At 38.8% G+C, this 16,518-nt stretch overlaps 1 protein-coding gene across 2 annotated transcripts in view; it reads right to left on the bottom strand.

Moving 5' to 3' along the window:
* The window catches only part of CNTNAP4 (contactin associated protein family member 4), a 203,242-nt gene that overhangs the window by 114,884 nt on the left and 71,840 nt on the right, over nucleotides 1-16,518 (bottom strand). For both annotated transcript variants that reach the window (XM_058823339.1, XM_058823340.1), the window contains exon 3: nucleotides 12,804-12,997. In XM_058823339.1, coding sequence (XP_058679322.1) covers nucleotides 12,804-12,997 — 194 coding nt within the window. The remainder of the gene's footprint in view (nucleotides 1-12,803; nucleotides 12,998-16,518) is intronic.

The raw sequence follows: 16,518 nt of genomic DNA, 5'->3' as shown, positions 1-16,518 counted from the left end.
AAATTGTGAGGCAGAGGTTATCTAGGCTTCCAGTGAATGCTAAGGCATGAGTTTATGAAACAGAACAGCTACAAAAGAATAAAGGCAGATCTTAGTTCCTCAGTAGCCTGAAAACTGGCATTCAGTCATGTAAGAGAAGAAGATTACTAGCCATGGCATGTGTTTTACAGAAATGCAGATACAAAGAAAGAGCAGTAACAGATGAAAATTGATGAAACAATTGCAGATGAAAACAGATTGAAAACACTGAAATGCTATTGACAAAAATCAGATTCCTAAAAGTTAAAAGAGGAAATTGGGCATCTAAGCATATGTTGGAGCTGCCAAGTTCAAGAAACACTTAGATCTCCAAATTCCTTTTTCTACTTTTAGGACTTTAGTTTCAATGCATAAAAAGTTTTGTAAAGGAAATATAAGTGTCTAAAATGGAAATGTGAAAATCATTTAAATATTACTATGTTGTAGACATGATACATTAATAAAATAAATCATACACTATTAAAATGGCATGACCATCCCAATACCAGGGTAAAGATATTATATATTCAAAATAATTAGAGGTTTTCTCTGAAGCTCAATGACTGAAGTTCTTATAAAAAATCAGTGATTTCACCTTGTTAACTTCAATTATACTAGGCATAAAACAAATCCCTATATGACAGAGACATTCTTCAAATCAGGTCTGAAGTCCATTTCTGAAAGTATTTTTGCTCTGTTTAAGGAGAGTGGCTGGAATAAACAAGAGAGAAGCTGAATATGTGCTACTACTTAGTTGCTCAATAAGCCTTGAGCAAACTGAACACACTCTGTTCTGATTATAAAGATGAAATGCTTTCTTCAAAGGCAGCTTGATTTCTTCAAGCACACAATCTGTCTGTTGCAGAAAATAGGGACAATATTTTCCCAGCCATAGCACAATTTTCTTCATCCATCATAAGTCATTTTCAGGCAGGCATATGTGTTCAAGCATAAGATTCTCATATTAGAATGAAAATGATAGGGATGAGTGCAGTATCACTCTAGAGCAGCCAACACCTGAGAGGAGAGACAAAGAACTAATTTTTTTTTTTTTGTAGTTCTAATGCTTGCTATGGCATTTTCCACACACGTATGAATATTACAATGTTATTAAGATAACCAATAGGTAAAGGCAATATAAAATAATTCATCATATATCACAGTGAATTATTTTAATGGAAAAATTATGTACTGGCATCAATATATTTGAGTAGAGATAATATGTTTAGAGTACAGATAATCAGACATCTAAAGAAAATAATTACATTAATAAAAAAGCATTATTTTTAACTTACAAAAAAGACTCAAGATAATAGCACTGTCATTTACAGGATTTCTGCATCTTACAAGTGCGAAGTCATTTATAGCGCAAACTCACTAAACGTGCAGACAAGGCAGAAGCAAAGAACCCAATGGTTGTTGTTTCTGTTGTAGTACCCAAATATAGAAAGTTGTAACTTTTTGCTATTGCTTATGATGCAGCTGGAAACTGTCTGGAAAAAAGTCCTGATCAAGATCAGTCCCAGAAACCAATTTTGGTACAAAGTTAGTAGTTTGCATAGCGGAAATCTTTAAAATAAAAAAGTATCATTCCAACACATTTAGTTTGTTTCCCAAAGCTGCTGCTAATTTTATGAGTGCAGCATTAACACACATATTTAAAATAACCTGCGAATGTCTGAACCTAGAGTATTTACTTCCGTATGCTGCTGGGTTTGCATATTTTCAAGGTATCTTGCTGTCCTTGGTTATACACGTTTTTTAAATGCGTGTGTGTGTAGGTTTTTTTCCACAATATGGTCTGCATTATTATACATAGTGTCAATATATATTTTACCGGTTTTGGCATTAACAATTCCTTTAATATTTAGCCACAAAAATTATATAGGTTTTATTTAAGGCACTACATTTTTTGCTGATGTTTCTCTTTTTTTCCTTCCTTTTAACTTATCTTAAATATTCTGGGACAGGTTAACCTTGATGCATGCATTCATCTTTTCACCTAATATAAGATATTTTATACAGTACATTAATCATTGTGACTGCAAAATTAGCCTTATTAGATTGCCATTTAAGTGTCTAAAAATAGCACTACGGTCAGAGTGCTTTTGAAATAGAAGTAGAAATGCAAAAGCTCATAAGATAAGTTCAGAAATTTTATGTTTTAAATGTCCTAAATAAATATTAAAATGTCCTCAGAAGTGGAAGTTTATGCATGCAAACAATTTCACAGAGGCATTTGCAGAGTAGTCCTCTGCCTGTAGTATTCCACCCAAGATTCCTTGTATTTCTTTCTTCATACTTAATTTTTCATATTTTCCTTGAAGCTCCTTTTATACCTCGAGTTAAGACTATTCTCCTCCTTTGCTTTTTTTCCCGCCTATTCCTGCATTCCCCTACATCTTTCCCCAGTCAGAACAAAAACAAAAACCATCAAAAACCATCAAATGTGTCCTCTCCACAGACTGCAGTCCTTCAGCTACTCTAGGGGCCGGTGTGGGTCCCCCATGGGGGTCATTACTATATGCTCTACTTTAATTAATAGATAAAGAGGTTTGTCTCTTTCCTGTGACTAACAAAAGAAGTGTCAGGCAGTCTGAAGTCACAAAACTCCAAAACTGTACCTATGGAAAATGTAGTGATTGAGTACCCATTGAAATGATCTATGACTGGCCTTGCAGAAGGAAACCACAGAAAAACCTTCTGGATTCAAAAAGTAATCAGCAGAAGTCCAAAAAAGTAGCATATATAAAAGTAGCAGTCTTTTGCTACTAAAGTGAAGCAAATTATTACCAAGAATGATGACTCTGCTCTCTAAGGAGGAGGATCATAGCAAATATGAATCACTGAGTCTAAGATAGAGTCACCAGCTTTACCAAAACAGTGCATTCTCTAAACTCACAATGTGAATATCACAGAATACCTGTGATTCGGTATTTCTTAACCTTCAACTTTGCATAATTGTGAGTTGTTTTACACCATGAGAAGTCTCCAATAAAATAAAAAGCCCCAACTCCTTTAAAAAGAAAGTTGTGAATATGTGTAGCAATGCATAGGCAATTAATTCTTCACCATCCATAAAATTATCCTACATACCATTAAAATAGTAACTGTTACATTGAAAATACTTCTGTGCAAATTCACAGGGTTGCATATATTATGAAAAAACCAACTTACAGTTTTAACTTCGGCTAAGTTTAATTAAACAACCAGTAGGCTCAGAACCTAAATGTATGTACAAAAATAAACAGATACAAACAAATTTGTCTTCTAAAAGAAAATTTACTAAAACAGTCATAATTTCCCCACATTTTAGCTATTTTTCTCTGTAAGTTTTGACTTCTTTCTTTGGAAATAATTTTTAAAGGGAAGATTCAAAACAAATAGAAGTGAAAACTCAATTTCAGCTATGGAATGGATAAATCACTATTCTCATAGGAAAAAAAAATAAAAACTGAAGGCTGAATATATGTGTATTTCCAAAGATGTGTCAGAGAAGAAACAGTCATCATTAAATCAAAGAGAAATTGCACTTATTTTGTTCCTCAAAACTCCTGCTAATTAATAACATTGAGATGCTTTTCTCCATGAGTTAGATGACTCATGTTTTCACAGAAATTGTCAGCCATGGAAAACTTGTTGTTCAAACTGTGAGTTGCTATACTTCTTCCCCCTCTTAACTCCTCTCTTTTAATCTCTTTATCTTTGCCGTGGGGTGACAGCCTTTTATCCCAATATCGTGTGTTGTGTCTGGCAGCTGTGCCTTTTCTCTCTCCCCCCGCCCCAGCCGTCTTGCCGCGGCGGGGAGGGAGGAGTGAGTGCGACCGGGCACTTTCGCTTTTGGCTGCTTGGCTTGGCTTGCCTCGCCGCTGCTTGCTTGCTTGCTCCTGCCTCGGCCCCTAGCTGATAGCTTTTGGGGTTTTTTTTGCTGCTTTCTGCTTTCTGCGCTGTTTTTTTTCTTTTCTTTCGTTCCCTCTTTCTTACCCTCCCCTGAAGATACTGGACCGGCTCCGGACCTGACCTGGGACGTCCAGGACCCCCGGAGTCTGCGAGAGAAGCTCAGCGCCCTCCACAACACTGCCTGGTTTCTCTTCTTTTCTTGTGTTGGGGAGTGTTCTTTTGTTACTTGTCAATAAATAGGTTTTGTTTTCCACTTTGCTCCTCTGAGAAATTCCTTCCCGAACCCGGTATTGGGGGAGGGGTGGTTGGAGGTTTGTTTTTTTGGGGGGGGCTCCCTTTTGGAGATTTCCCCTAATTTGTCCTAAACCAGGACAGTATATTTTTTGGTGCATTGGCCAGGAAACGGAGGCCAAAGACAGTGGAAAAAAAACCTATAACAATAATATTTTGGTTTTCGTTGTTTTGTGGGCATATTGGTAATTCATGATGTCATTTGTGGTGGAAGCTTGCCGGTATTTCTGGTCCCTAGGGGCTTTTGAAGTTTTAATACCTTTGTGGTCCCTAGGGTTATTTCCTTACCCAGAAATAGCTCTGGTGTTGTCCCTAATAAGTAGCTCTTGTAAGCGGGGGGCACTAACCAGAATAGTCGTTGGGCTGGTCTTATGTGTGATGATTTGTCAGAGGTTTATAAAAATGCTGGACTTTGTTTCAGGAATGTATGGATTGTTGTTATGGTTGTGTACTCAGTTTGTTTGGGGAGAAGAGGGGGAAGGGGCTTTCCAGCTTTTGTCTTCCTTCTTCTCCTCCAAATTGTTGACATCTCTATTAGAAAATATTGAATTTCCCCTGAGTTTAAAAGAAACCATCTTTCTGGCATTTAATTTATTAAGCCTTTTCTATACTCTCTGGAGTGTATATAAAATGAAAGCTGAGATTTCTAGAGGGGTTATAGAGACTCCTCATTCAGGAGTAAAACAAAGCAGGAAAAATCTTGACTGGAGTGGGAAATGGGAGGATATGGGCCAGACTTTAAAGGAATTTTCTGATCCTATAGACTGGGACTTTCCATCTGATCAAATTCAGAACCCAGTCGAGGTGGCAAAGTATTTGAGGGAGAAGTGCCATGGTAATACTAAGGAGGAAAGGCTTACTGCAGTGAGCTGGGCCTTGGCATTTGTTTACCGTACTCTGCTAGATACTGTGGAGCAGCAGATAGCAGAAAGGGAACAGGGTGATAAGTTAGTTACTATCCCAGTGACCCAGGCTGCAGCTAACATCCCAGGCTCCAGGCTAGCAGCTGAATCAGACAATAGGCCTCAACCCATGGCTGTTGCAGCTAATACAAGAGGTGGAAAGTGTAAAGGCAAGACCGATCGAAAGGTGGAGGATGATGATGATGATGATGCAGAAGGACCCTCACCAAAATCAGAGGCCACATCAAGGGGCACAGATTCTGGAGCTAATATTGACTCCTTTTCTCTGAAGGACCTCAGAGGCCTAAGAAAGGATTACAGACGACAACCTGATGAATCTATAATTAGTTGGTTAGTCCGCCTTTGGGATGCTGCAGGGGAGGTTATGATTTTGGATGGTACTGAAGCGAGGCATTTGGGATCCCTGTCACATGATCCTGTCATCGATCAAGGTATGATGAGCAGGGCTAGCCCTCACAGCCTCTGGGAACGGGTCCTGGATAGTGTAGCACAAAGATACTTATGTGCAGATGATCTCTATATACAGCAGACACGGTGGAAGACCATAGAACAGGGGATCCAATGCCTGAGAGAGATGGCGGTGGCAGAGCTCATTTTCTCAGATGATATAACAACTAGGAATCCGGACCTGGTACCATGCACACTTGTAATGTGGAGGAAACTTGCGCAACTTGGGCCACCTGAATGCGCTTCTGCCCTAGCAATAATGAAACGGGATGATACATATGAGACTGTGCTCGATATGGCGAAGAAGCTTCGAGCGTATGCAGATGCTGTGCATGGCCCAACTCATGCCAGAATTGCAGCAGTGGAAACCCGACTGCAAAAACTAGAGGACAAAATAGAGGAGAATCATAAGAAACTCCGGGAAGAGATTAAGGAGGACCTTATTCAAATCTCAGCTGTACAAATTAGAGGCCCTGGTATCCAATGCTGGCGCTCCTTTGATGGGGAGAGAAGGGCTGAGTTATGGGTCTTTCTGCATGAGTCTGGAGAAGACATGAGGAGATGGGATGGAAAACCCACTGCTGCTTTGGCACAACAGGTGCGTGATTTAAAGGAAAGAGGAAGTATCACCAAAAAGAGAGCAGCTCTGGTTGCTCGTAGCTGAGATGTTAAGTATGATGATGATGATGACATGTCCGATCCCCTTGAAGGAACTTCTAAGGCATACACCCAAGGAAAGAAGGAAAATCTGGCTTAGAGGGGCCCTGCCTCTAGCCAGGAAGAGGCATGGGAAAACCGGGTTTTTTGGAAGGTGTGAATCAGATGGCCTGGCACATCAGAGCCACAAGACTATGAAGCATTGGTTGACACTGGATCACAGTGTACCTTAATGCCATCGGAACATGTGGGGACAGAACCTGTTTCCATTGCTGGAGTGACGGGGGGATCACAACAGTTGACTTTGTTGGAAGCTGAGGTGAGCTTGACTGGGAAGGAGTGGCAGGAACATCCAATTGTGACTGGTCCAGAGGCTCCGTGTATTTTGGGCATAGACTTCCACCGGAATGGCTATTACAAAGATCCTAAGGGATTCAGGTGGGCTTTTGGAATAGCTGCAGTGGAGATAGAGGGTATTAAACAATTGAACACCTTGTCTGGACTATCAGAGAACCCATCTGCAGTAGGACTCTTGAAGGTAGAGGAGCAGCGAGTGCCAATTGCCACCTCAACAATGCACCGCAGGCAGTACCGGACGAATCGAGATGCTGTGATCCCCATCCACAAGATGATCCGAGAGCTGGAGAGCCAAGGGGTGGTCAGTAAAACCCACTCACCCTTTAACAGCCCTATCTGGCCCATGCGAAAATCTGACGGAGAATGGAGATTGACTGTGGACTGTCGTGCCTTGAATGAAGTGACTCCACCACTGAGTGCGGCTGTACCGGACATACTGGAATTGCAGTACGAGCTGGAGTCCAAGGCAGCAAAGTGGTACGTGACCATTGATATAGCTAACGCGTTTTTCTCCATCCCTCTGGCAGCAGAATGCAGGCCTCAGTTTGCTTTCACATGGAGGGGAGTGCAGTATACCTGGAACCAACTGCCCCAGGGATGGAAACACAGTCCTACCATCTGTCATGGACTGATCCAGGCTGCACTAGAAGAGGGTGAGGCTCCAGAACATTTACAATATATTGATGATATAATTGTTTGGGGGAACACAGCAATAGAAGTGTTCAAGAAAGGAGAGAAGATCATTCATATTCTCCTGAAAGCCAGATTTGCCATTAAGAAAAGTCAAGGGACTTGCCCGAGAAATTCAGTTCTTGGGGGTGAAGTGGCAAGACGGACGGCGTCAGATTCCTGCGGATGTTATTAACAAAATCATTGCTATGTCCCCACCAACTGATAAGAAGGAAACACAAGCTTTCTTAGGTGCTATAGGTTTCTGGAGGATGCACATCCCTGAGTATAGTCAGATCGTGAGACCCCTTTATCTGGTTACCCGCAAGAAGAACGACTTCCATTGGGGCCCTGAGCAGCAGCAAGCTTTCGTCCAGATCAAGCAGGAGATCGCTCATGTTGTAGCCCTTGGTCCAGTCAGGACGGGACCAGATGTGAAGAACGTGCTCTACTCTGCAGCCGGGAGCCATGGTCTGTCCTGGAGCCTTTGGCAAAAGCTGCCTGGCGAGACCCGAGGCCGACCATTGGGATTTTGGAGTCGGAGCTACAGGGGGTCTGAAGATAACTATACTCCAACAGAAAAGGAAATCTTGGCCGCCTATGAAGGAGTCCAAGCCGCCTCGGAGGTGACTGGTACAGAGGCACAACTCCTTCTGGCACCCCGACTACCGGCGTTGGGATAGATGTTCAGAGGAAAGGTTCCCTCTACCCACCATGCCACCAGTGCTACTTGGAGTAAGTGGATTGCCCTCATTACGCAGTGCGCCCGAATTGGGAAGTTAAATCGCCCTGGGATTCTGGAAATAATTACAAATTGGCCCGAAGGTGAAAGCTTTAGTGTCGCGGATGAGGAACAAGAGCCAGTGACCCAGGTTGAGGAAGCTCCGCCATACAATCAGTTGCCAGCAGAAGAAACACGTTACGCTCTATTCACCGATGGTTCTTGTCGCGTCATAGGGATGAAACAGAGGTGGAAAGCAGCTGTATGGAGTCCCACTCGACGGGTTGCAAAGGCTACTGAAGGAGAGGGTGAATCCAGTCAATTTGCTGAAATCAAAGCTATTCAACTGGCCCTAGGTATTGCAGAGAGAGAGAAGTGGCCAAGGCTCTATTTGTATACCGATTCTTGGATGGTAGCCAACGCTCTATGGGGATGGCTGAAGAGATGGAAAGAGGCCAACTGGCAGCGCAGAGGAAAACCAATTTGGGCTGCGGAAGAGTGGAAAGATATCGCTACTCGGTTAGAGAAGTTACCTGTGAAGGTTCGCCATGTAGATGCCCATGTCCCCAGAAGTAGAGCTAATGAAAAGCAGCAAAACAACCAGCAAGTACATCAGGCTGCAAAGATAGGGGACTTGAAGATAGATCTTGACTGGGAGCATAAGGGAGAGTTATTCTTAGCACGATGGGCCTTTTCTCTCTCCCCTCCCCGGCCGTCTTGCCGTGGTGGGGTGGGGAGGGAGGAGTGAGTGCAACTGGGCACTTTCGCTTTTGGCTTTTGGCTGCTTGGCTTGGCTTGCTGCTGCTTGCTTGCTTGCTTGCTCCTGCTTCGACCCCTAGCTGATAGCTTTTTTTTTTTGCTGCTTTCTGCTTTCTGCGCTGTTTTTTTTCTTTTCTTTCGTTCCCTCTTTCTTACCCTCCCCTGAAGATACTGGACCGGCTCCGGACCAGACTTGGGATGTCCAGGACCCCCGGAGTCTGCGAGAGAAGCTCAGCGCCCTCCACAACACTGCCTGGTTTCTCTTCTTTTCTTGTGTTGGGGAGTGTTCTTTTGTTACTTGTCAATAAATAGGTTTTGTTTTCCACTTTGCTCCTCTGAGAAATTCCTTCCCGAACCCGGTATTGGGGGAGGGGTGGTGGGAGGTTTGGTTTTTTTTGGGGGGCTCCCTTTTGGAGATTTCCCCTAATTTGTCCTAAACCAGGACAATCTTATTACTCTCTTTTTAAAAGAAGAGCCATTAGTAAAGTCAAGGAGAGAATACAGCACAAAAACTCTTGTGATACAAAACTATAAAATCAGGTAAACCCAGAAATTATACTAGTTGAAAGGATCAGTATACACAGCCCCAAACTGATAAATATAATTACAATAGGAGATTCTTCACCACCAAAATACAAGTGATGATATCTAGAATTATGAGGAAGAATACAAATACAAATCAAGAGGACAAATGAATAGCAATACCTCTAATAAAAGTAGTATTTCCAAACATAAGATCTCCTAGCACTTCTTGACCAAAACTTAACATATATTTTATGATGTTTTACTGTATACCACCTGATGTCTGACAGAAGAAAAGTGAAAAGAATAATCGTTTCCAGAGAAAATAATCTGAAAATACACACAGAGATTTGAGGCCTCTGCTCATTTTAAAGGTAAAAAAAGAACAGGGCAAAAGATTGGGCTGGGAGTTTGAACACTACTGCATCTGAAACTACATCCTAATGAATAGGAACACAATAAAAAGATTGAATATAAAAGGGCACAGCATGTGTTGTTCTAACACTTCCGTATTTATGGTAAAATTAAAGAAAATATAATATTGAGTTGAATTGATTTCTTTCTGAAATTCAACTAATCATTACCAAAGGGAATTATTTCTGTGCAAAAACATGTGTTTTACCACTAATAACAACTATTTCGCTTGAGAATTATATCTTGACTGAAACTGTATCAATTACTAAAAGAGATAAAAATATTGATTCTGCTAAGGTCTGACTGAAAAAATCTTACCATAAATACCAAGAAGAGGGCAGAAAATACTTACAGTTAACTTTAAAAAGACAGTGACAATAATACCACTGAGAGCAGAAATCAAAATGTATGGCTGAAATAAGAAAAACTCTATTGTAGAACATATAGCTAAATATACTTAACAATACTTTATCTATAGTGAAAGGAGTCCTATGAATTAAAAATAATGGAGTTAGTCTTTCAAAAACTCTTCTAGTAATTAAATTACTTTAAGCAATAAATAAAATCTACATAAAATACAGACTTCCTCCAGTTATGAGACAGCAAGTAAGGCATATATTTAGGACACCAATACAAGAAAAAAATGAGAACACTGAGAGCAAAATATGTTGCAGGAATAAACGCTATTCACCATGATGCCTTCTAAACCAATTCCCAATATACAGAAAAGTGAAAACAAATATTTAATAATTAGCAGCAGGAAAGGGACAGAGGATAATCCCACCTAACATCAGAAATTTTACATCCAAATTCAGCACTAACACACAATGAAGTTTTATAGGCAAAGGAAGGTGAAACATGGTTCATTTCAACCCAAGCAAGACACCTATCGTCAGAGGAGCCAGCCTTGGAAAAAACTACCCACTTCACAGACTATTGAGAGAGTTTTGATAACTAGATAATTTGCAGATGTGTAGACAATATTCTTTCACCTCAGCTGTTATAAAATTTTTACAGATGACAAAAAAGCTGTTATAGCTGTACAGTGAGCTTCAGAACCTTAAGATAAGCAGTAAGGAAATAAATAAAATTCAAAACTATCTTCTGAAAAGATATATAGAAATTAGGAAGCCGTGAATTTGCAGACAAGAGATTATCTCTATTTAAGTCTACAAAAAGTGGTTATGAAGTAAAAATTCTTTTCTATAGTGAAGATTTCAACACAGGGCCCTCTGAATTGGACAACTTCCATCATTCTAACGCAGAGTAGTATTAGAAAAACCCTACATGTTACCTCTGGTCAGTAGCCTTGTAACAGGCCAATGACTCAGTTAAACATAAGAAAGAAATAACACAGCAACACAGCAGATTTTATAAAATGTTGGAGATTCTTGCCTTAATGAACTTGAGCATGTCATTTAAGAAGTCAGCATAAAGAGATAACAGTCAGAGAAAATCTATAAAATAAATAGGGATTTAAGAGTTTCACTTTGAGACTACATCTGTGTATTAGTTTAGAAAAGAGAAAATATATTCCCCTAGAAGCAGAACTCCTAAATAAAGATGCATAAAAAAGATCAATAGACTGCCCTGAATTTGATGGTTTGCATTCTTGAATTATTCATTACTGCCTGCAAGCCATACCTTCAATCTGCATTGCAATCATTAAAATAATCATTTTTTATTAAGTTTGAGATGATGGAATTGAAGCTTCACTTTTTCGCTCCTATAGATCTAACAACCCCCTTTATCCAATGTCTGCATCAGCATTTAGCTATTTTTCTTAACTTTCATTTGATATTTTACTGGTGGCAATATTCAAGAAATAACAATCTGCATCACTGTTTGCAATACCAATATCAGATTTCAAAAGAGCAGTCATGTTAGAGACCAAGCTGCCCTACCTCTCAGATATGTTTTGTCAGTCTGTCTTAAGATGAGTAAAGACAATATTGTAGCAGCTTATGCTCATTTAACATTTGGAAAATTGATTGATTTTCTTTCTCCCCACAGCCATATGGATTAGAAACTCATTTATTTTGTTTTGTTATGAAAACACAATCTGAAGCGGAAGTATGTAGCAAATTTAAAAAGCAGGATAATTATGCAACAAGTAAAACACTGCATAATCTCATTATACCATAGACAGGTTTTGACAGTAAGAGTGACAAGAACATTTTGAATTAAAAGTCAACAAAATCAAAACGCATAAAATGAAATAGATTTTAACATAAGGTTTAACTGCAGCAAGAAATAAGTGAAGTCTAAGGCTTAGAAAAATTTAGAAATTAATCAGCTCTATGCATGGAGAACAGAATTCACTTGACAGGCTACAATAACATAACACAAGTTCCAATATTCTTCCTCTAGTGCAAGCTGCCAATTATTGGGGATCAAGGAAAGATGCAACCCTTTACTAAAACGATATAATCCACTTTTTCATAATCTTTTGGACATAATCTCTCAGGTGTTGTACCCTTTGCCCTCATTTATATTTATGCAAAAAGAAAATTATGATCTTATTAATGGCTTATTAATCATCATTAATATTTACAAAGCTAGTCAGAGATAAGCAGGTTACGGCATCAGAAACTAGACTCTGAATTCAATGACCAAAACTTAAATATTGCTTAATTTATTTATTTTTTGTAAATGGACTGGGATTTGCTTGTTAAGATTTTAATTTCTTTGTTTGCTTCATTTTATTCTTACAATAAGTTTAAATGTTTTTATGCACAAAAAATGCACAAAAAATAAAGGAAGTGTTTTGTTTTATTTTTTAACTGTAACTAAAAGCCAAGTCTCATGCAATGGGATCAATACTTTTGGGAAAAGAAGTTTGCCATACATAGTAAGACAAAAGAAATTTTGTCGTGCATTTGTAATCCTCAGAATAATTCCTTGTGTCTTAATGGAGTACTTCTGTGGCTAGGTTTTTGATGTTTGTTTGCTTTTTACTGTCTTTCATCTTTTCAAGAGCTAAATTGCTTTGTATATTTAATTATCTAAACATTTTTAGTGTAGTTCTTTATGTTCTACAGCTTTGCTTAGATTTGCAACAATGTGCAGTAAGTCGCCTTTAAGACTTTTGCAGAAACATAATTTTCCTTATTGAAAGAACATACCCAAATGCTTTCTTCTTGACGATATTGCTTCCAATTCTGTCCACTGTCACTGAACATCAGAAGGTAGCTTGTTACCCAGTCTGAGCTCCCATAACCACCTTGAGTAGCAACAGCAGTAATCTCAGTTCTTTCTCCAAGATCAATCTGAAGCCATTGATATTTATTGGACACAAGTGGAGACCAGCCACCAGCACCTTAAAAAGAACAAAAAAGAATGAAAAGTATTCCTAAAAATAAGCAAGTCAGCACAAAACTTGTATATACAAAAATAATTTCGTTCATTTGAGCAACATTATCTAATGAAAAATATCCAGCATTTTTCATCTAGTTTTCAAACTAGATGACTGTTAGGAGTCCTTTCCAGCTCAAACAATTCAATGATTCTCAGATTCTAATTCAAGCTATAGTTGCACCAAAACTATTTTGATGTTATTTAGCAAGTATTCTGAAAATATATACTAGATTACTAAATATTGGTAACCAAATATAATTATTCTAAATTATAAGCGATTCACACACTTTTCTCTGTCTTGAAGTTCTACAATAAATTTTACAGAGTAATTTTTACCAACCACACTCTACAAGTAAAAAAAAATCTGGTTTTTTTCTTTTTATTTTATGCATCTCAATTTCATTTTACATAGACTAGAAGATCTCCAGAGGTCCCGTCGCAGTCATTCTGCATGACTATGTTCTGTGAGGCCTGGATATTTAAATTTGCATATGAAATAATAAAGCCCAGTTAGACGGCAAATGTGCACATGCTCCTTAAAATGACCAAAACATTTGTAAGCAAAATGATAAAAGAGTACGAGATATACATGCAGTTTCAAGCACAGGTACACCTGTCCGCAAAGAAAATATTTCGCCCAAAGTGGAGAGCTACCCCTCCAGTACTTTAACTAACCAGGAAGATATTAAAAGGAAGAAATTAAATCAATTCAGCATTCCTTTGTCTTCCTTTGTTTGCTTTCATTTACTCAGATCATGCTAGTTTTCCTGTAAAGCTGGGTGGAAAAGGTCAAAGGTAGGTATCAAACAATCTCATAAGAAAATACACTTTTTTACTGAACTACAATGCAAAATATGCAAGTATTCAGACACAGCATCTGCTGAGTTTTATCAGAGAATGGTGTGATACCCATTATTTAAGAAAAGATTTAGATCTGACTCTGAAAAACACAATATAAGAGGTACCTTGAAAAGTTTTTAAAGCATGCATACACAGAATCAGAACAGACATATCTAGTTTCCACAACAATCAGTTTGCTACAATCCAATTTTATGCTTGTATGGGCTTCAAGATGTAGAAAAATTCATAGCTAAATACTACATGTTGCTTAATTCTGCTTAGAGTCATAAGCCAAGTTCTAAACATTACCTCCTCCACAAAAGAAAAAGAATTTTTACTTAAATATAAAAATTAAAAATAAAATGGTGGGAAATTATATAGGTATTCATAAATTGCAAAAAAGTGAGGTCTGTTGTACAGAAAGAACTGAGAGAAAAACATGAAGTCCCATATATGTAGCAATTCCTTTGTCCACACATTTAAGAGCAAATTAAAATACAGCACAGTTAAAACTATGGAGTTAAATACTGTGTATACTTTTTTCTTTCTTTATCTAAATCAGTATTTTGAATTTTATGCAAATACGTGATTTCAGTGGCTGCATCTCAATTACTCTCAAGCAGATTCCAAAGCTTTTCCTTATGACCACATAAACTCATCCTTTAGTAGCTGTGCAGAACAGTGTGGTGGCATCAAACAAGCAGACTTTGTGAACAGTCAGCACTGGAGGTTAAACAAGGGTCCTTGCACCCCCAGGCACAGTGGTCCACATTCACGTCGTATCCTGTATCTGTGACATCGCCACACTAAGACTTAACCGCCTCCTTAGCTTGCGGAAGCTCAGTTCATGCATGAACACTTCCAGGCACAACAACGTTCTGCCATGCTGTGTTATCCAAAGCCTTCCTAGAATTAGGTGTCACCGTGCTAAGTTTGGTGACGTTTTTGAACTTTCCACTTGAAAGGCAGGGTTGAATTGTAGTCAACAGGAGTAATCTGGCAGACTGTGCTGAGTACATAATTTGTAAATTCCTTCTTAGACAAAACACCTTCACTTGGTGACTGCATAACTTTATTCAGAATGAAGTAATGGAAATTAGAAGAATGTAAAAAAAAATGCCTGAATAGCAGTGTGTTATGGCAGTACTACTTGGTTCTAGCCTGAGCTAAGCACTCCTGTCTTTATTACTGTGTTTTCCAGAAGTTTGTGCAAGGCACGCCACCACGTAGCGTATACACCCTTACCATGCTGCACTACATCCAGAAAAGAAAGAAGAGATAAAGACACAGGTACACAGTGTTCTGATGTCAGGGCTGTTTGATTTGAGGCATTGCAGTAAAGATGCAGTCCCAGAAGTCATCTGACCAATACAACTTAAGTCCCATAAAGAATAACCACTGAGCAGAAGCAGCATGGTATCTCCAACAGCCTGTATTAAGCCACAGCCTGGACCACCAGGCAGAAGCTGCAGCATGTTTCCTGAAAAACCACAACACTGGTTCACATGATGCTTTCATCTGTCAAAGGCTCTTCATGAGCTCTTTTGTCTGACTGTCCAGCAGCCAAGTGTCCCCCCGCATCTGACTGCCACCTGAAACATCACAAATATGAAATGTCTGCCCAGTCCTGCAGGAAACACAAGAAGAGCATGTTAGCTTCTGACCCAGAATTCTTTACAGGGTGTCCTGTCCTTGCAGCAAGATTAATGTGTGTACCAAACCGTAGTCGCTTTTGGCTGTAGAATATATCTGGTGATGGTGATGCACAGAAGTCAGCTGCGTAACAGATGTCAAAAGGATCTTGTTTGTCACATTTCATGCTGTACGGTGTGGGTGTTTCTGGGAAGATCTGGAGAGGTCTTAAACAGTTTCTCACAGGGATGCAGATGCCACCTGTATTAAACAAGGCTCTGCCAAAATGTATGAACACTCAAGGATAGACTAAGATCTATAGAAACATAATTTAGTCATCTCTAAAACTCTTGAATTATTGACTTTAAAGTTTTCACCTTATTTCTCTTCTCTCTTATTTTTGTCAGTGTCTTTTATTAAAAGCACATGTTTTCTTCAATTACATCTGAACCTATGTTCTACAGTAACTGATGAAACATCTTTTGTTGCAAACAAACAGCAAATCAGAAAAATAATTTTCAAAGGAGAGAAAATCTGTATGTAGAGTTCTTTTATTTGAACTTTATCTCAGGGGGCTTTTAACCTTTTTTATTTTCCACTTTTTTTATGCCAATATTGAGATTTGCATGCAACATGCAAAAAATCTAAGCTGCCCGAGCATTCAGGATTCATCCTTTATTTCTGTTAAAAACCCCAAGCATTGCACACTTTCTTTATATGAAGAACATGCTGACTTCAAGTTGAACACACAGGTAATACAAAAGAATTTTTTCATTTCACTTATAATTCCTATTATATACTTTTAAATACCAGTGTTTGAAAATGTTTGTAGACATGATGTATTTTTTTGAAGTACTTAGTTCACTGAACACATTTAGCAATATTTTTTTCTGAAGTACTAACTCTTTTTCTTAACTCACAAATTTCTGTCTTTTAGTAAGACAGAGATTCATGATCTGTCTCCAGATCATGAATCCCATTTTAGTAAGAACTTGCCAGTTCTACTTGATG

This window comes from Ammospiza caudacuta, chromosome Z (assembly GCF_027887145.1).
Source record: "Ammospiza caudacuta isolate bAmmCau1 chromosome Z, bAmmCau1.pri, whole genome shotgun sequence".
Classification (NCBI taxonomy): Eukaryota; Metazoa; Chordata; class Aves; order Passeriformes; family Passerellidae; genus Ammospiza; species Ammospiza caudacuta.
The sequence above is the reverse complement of the archived record's forward strand: the minus strand, read 5'-3'. Positions and strand labels throughout refer to the sequence as shown.